General features: G+C 41.8%; 1 protein-coding gene across 1 annotated transcript; it reads left to right on the top strand.

Moving 5' to 3' along the window:
- The first annotated feature begins 1,534 nt into the window (after nucleotides 1-1,534).
- LOC131245146 (protein LURP-one-related 5-like) lies at nucleotides 1,535-3,581 on the top strand. Its single transcript, XM_058244401.1, has 2 exons — nucleotides 1,535-1,967; nucleotides 3,061-3,581. Exons 1-2 carry the CDS (start codon nucleotides 1,746-1,748, stop codon nucleotides 3,490-3,492), a joined length of 654 nt encoding a protein of 217 aa, XP_058100384.1. The 5' UTR covers nucleotides 1,535-1,745; the 3' UTR covers nucleotides 3,493-3,581.
- Nucleotides 3,582-4,136: the final 555 nt, after the last annotated feature.

Here is a 4,136-nt window from a genome sequence, read left to right as displayed (position 1 = left end):
TTTCAAATACTTGGATTCGGAATCACCGATTCTGCATTAAGGTGATTATGAATCAATGATAATTTTAAATCCTTTAGTTGTGTTTGTTTGCTTGTATTTGAAGTCCGTTGTACTCCAAAAAAAGCAATGCATTAAAACTAGGTAGTATATTCACAAGCATTTGAATTTAATTACTAAATCAACTTTAAATCCATAATTATGTACATATGCGATGTTTGGTACAATGATTGTGAGAAACTCATTGAAATATATACTTCAGTAAAAAATGATAAAATCCCAAGCCTGGGATGGGCCACAAGCAAAGGATCATAATCAAGCGATTAACCAATGTTTTTTAATTATTAATTTATATGGGCAATGTTTGGACTTAAATCATTCTATTGATGTAATTTTAGTGATGCAGTCAATATCTAATTGCTTTGGGATATCATCATCAGGCCACATGTATAATAGATTAGTAGCCTACCTATGCTTATGTTACATTCGTGACTCTTCTACCTTTAAAAATGAGCAAAAAGAGAAAATTGTTAATCCAAAAAATAATAATTTACAAAGCTATGTGAAAGTGAGTATTAACAATCCCCTGAATTCCAAATATGCTGCCAAATGACCCCTTACTTCCTTAGTACCCTCAAAAACCTTCCAATAAAGCATTTCATTATAGATTATAATGTAAAAATGACCAAAAGTAGAATATTTTACCTATACATTTATGATAAGATTTTTCCATATTTTAATATAATGTGTAAAGATGAGTCTCATTGACTGATCCTTGCTATCCAAATTAAGTAAACGGTCCCATCACTGTTTCCTTCCCTTTCCATTTCATTAGTTCTACATAAAATATAATATCCTGGTAACTAACGAGGCATTAGTGTCCGGTTTCATGGCCCAGCAGTAGACAGATATTATTTAGATGAGTCTCATTGGCTGATACTTGCTATCCAAACAAAGTAAACGCTCGCGTCACTGTGTCCTACCCTTTTCATTTCTTTAGTTCTGGCTAAAATATAATAACCTGGTAACTAACGAGGCATTAGTGTCCGGTTTCATGGCCTAGCAGTAGACAGATATTGTTTCAAACACTGAGACAATGGGGTCGGGTGCCTATGTAGTGTGGTGTGTGTGTGTGTGTGTGTCAGCGTGTGATTATGTGCTAGATCAGATATGTTGAGAGGGCAAACCTTCCTTGTAGATGCCATGTCCCGGGAACCAAGACTAGAATATCATAATATGGGCCACAAATAAGGATAACAAATGGCAGTCAACAGAAACATATGAACGGTCCAAATTCTATTATGTTCATGGGACCCACCTGATGATCCAATCGTCCTTATCTTTGATAAATGGCCTGAAAAATGTGAAGAATGGCAAGTGACTCTTAGGAGTTTCAACACCCGGTAAAGGGTTCGAGTACCCATAGGTGGTGAAATTCCACTACCGCGTGAGTGTGTGGGGGTGTGTGTGTGTAAAAAATAAAAAAATAAAAACTCCAGTCTGGCACATCGTTACCAAAGTGGTACTCGACCGAGGATTACTTTTTCCTTCATAAAAATGCTCTACACGGAAAGCGACGGTACAGTCGTCCTTACCAATCTTGACTATTTAACATCTTCCACATGTGGCCAAGCCTACTCAAAAAGCCAACCCACAGTCTTCCATAAACCCAATCTCTCTCTCTCTCTCTCTCTCTCTCTCTCTCTCTCTCTCTCTGTTGTTGAGTTGTGGTGTTGGGATTTAGATCGATGGGTGGAGGGATCGTGGAAGAGAGCTTCTGCTACGAAGAGGAAACGCAGCTGACCGTACTGAAAACCTCCCACTTCTTCGAAGGAGATGGATTCACCGTCTACGACTCCAACGGTCAGATCGTCTTCCGAGTCGACAGCTACGGCCCGGAAGCCGGTAACCTTGACGAACTCGTCCTCATGAACGCCACTGGAAAGTGCCTCCTCACCGTCCGTCGCAAGGTCTCTCTCTCTCTCTCTCTCTCTCTCTCTGACTCGGTCGCGACTCGCTCGGAGCGGGGCGAGTTGACTTATTGACACGGTCATGTCGTTTTTTACGGAGTGGTCTTTACTCTTTCTATTTACTCTTTCTATTCTAGATAGGGAGTTATAATTATACGATACTCTGGCTGCGTAGGACGCTTGATACGCAGGCACTTAGAGATGGTACGCGTTGCATATATTAACTTAAATAAACCGACTAAATTGTGGAACCCACTATAAGGTAGATTGGTTGAACAATTGACTAGTGGACACTTCTTTGTCGAAATCAGACCATTGGATTTTTTTGTCATTTTGAACCATCCAATAGATATCCACAAATCTGATGGTACGATCATCCAATTAGCGTGATTTTTTGGTTCATGATACATCTAACCTCTTGCAAATAATTCAGACCGTTTTAATTTGAATTACTCATAAGCCATGTATTCAATTTCTATGCAATTTCTTAGCGTCTGCGTATCATCATCCCATTTTGTAAGAGTACAAAGGGGAATGCAATACAGCCTGTAATTTGAATATTTGATAAATACGGAAGCAAGCGGATTGCCTTTCATTGCGTTGATTGTAAACAAGTATACAGAAGGCGTAATGCTACCCCCACAAAAGAGTATGCGAAATCTGCAGAAAGCATTTTCCAGAAGGTACGGTAGGTTTGCTAAGCCCACACGTGTGCACAACCCTGCTTATCTCCCGCAATTTAAAGTGTCCGTATGGCACGTGTACGAGATCTGAGCTTTCCACGAGACAGGACATGTTTATTATATCATTTGGTCAAAATCATCAGTGAGTATGTGAAATAAATAGGAGGTCTAAATGATTTCTTTTGTAGCCGTCCATTTGTTTTGGGCAGATGATACGAATCGTATGGTGTACATCAAGGAAAGCTCGGATCTCGCACACATGGCACATGTGCTGCCGTGTTTTTGGGTTTTACTATTTTCACCGAGTTTAGACGATCTGAGTCGACTCGGGCACACTCGGCGTTTTGGAAAATTCACGTAGGTATGCTTACTGAAAGGTTTGATACTGATGCATTTGTATGGTGCGGCAGAGGCCGAGCCTTCACCATCGGTGGGAAGGATTTCTAGGGGAGAGAATGGACGGTCAGAAACCCATCTTCAGCGTTCGCCGTTCTTCCATCATCGGTCGAGCGAGCGTCACGGCAGAAGTGTACGGAAGCCCCGTGGAGGAGTACCAAATCGAGGGCTCCTATTCCCACCGATGCTGCACTTTTTATTCCATATCTGCATCCAACGGCTCTCGAGAGGCCGGTGCTGAGATCAAGAGAAAAGTGGCTGCTTCGGCGAATGTAATGCTTGGGAAGGACGTCTTCTGTCTCTGCCTCAAGCCTGGGTTTGATGGGGCCTTTGCAATGGGACTAATCCTTGTCCTTGATCAGATCAACGGTGATGATGATTACGATGGTAGTGAGATCGTGGATGATAATGGGGGTATGATCGAATCAACGGTCGACGATAGTTAGTCTCCATCAGCTCATTCGTGAAAATTGTATCTTCTTTACTTTTATAAATTCGAATAAAGTTTCGGTTGCTCGGTGCAGCTTTTTTTTCATTCGAATCGAGATTGCATCCTGCACAGATACCGTCCAGTCAGATCTGTAGTGGGGCCCACCGCAATGTATCTGTTTATCTATGCCGTCACCCTTTTCTTGAATCATTTTAAGGCATAAATTAAGAATGAAGCAGATCCAACGCTAAGGGCCCGTTTGGCCGGATGGATTGGGAGGGATTGAATGGTATTAGGGTGGATGGCATGGATTTCTAGGTAATGATGGTTTTGTCGGTGGATTGTCTGGAGATCCATGGGATTGCTATATCCCTGGATTGCTATATCCAATCTGTTTGGTGCGCTCGGTCAATCCAGACAAATTTGAAAGGATTAGGTTGGATTGGATGGGATTTAAAGGTAATGATGGTGTTGTCAGTGGATTGTCTTAAGATCCATGGGATTGGGATCAGATCACCAACTCTGTTTGGCACGCCAGGCCAATCCCGGGATTTGACTTTCAATCCCTTCCAATACCATCCAAGCCCTTCTAATCCGACCGGCCAAACGGGCCCTAAGGACCACACCACAGATGACTTGTATTTAGTACAACTTGCGTTT

Source organism: Magnolia sinica, chromosome 5 (assembly GCF_029962835.1).
Source record: "Magnolia sinica isolate HGM2019 chromosome 5, MsV1, whole genome shotgun sequence".
Classification (NCBI taxonomy): domain Eukaryota; kingdom Viridiplantae; phylum Streptophyta; class Magnoliopsida; order Magnoliales; family Magnoliaceae; genus Magnolia; species Magnolia sinica.
This window is presented reverse-complemented; position numbering and strand designations above follow the sequence as displayed.

What these genes read in the sequence shown, in the direction of transcription:
- LOC131245146 (XM_058244401.1), top strand. Translation starts at nt 1,746, where the DNA reads ATGGGTGGAGGGATCGTGGAAGAGAGCTTCTGCTACGAAGAGGAAACG. An exon ending in TCCTCACCGTCCGTCGCAAG is followed by an intron (nt 1,968 to 3,060) that starts GTCTCTCTCTCT and finishes ATGGTGCGGCAG; the next exon opens with AGGCCGAGCCTTCACCATCG.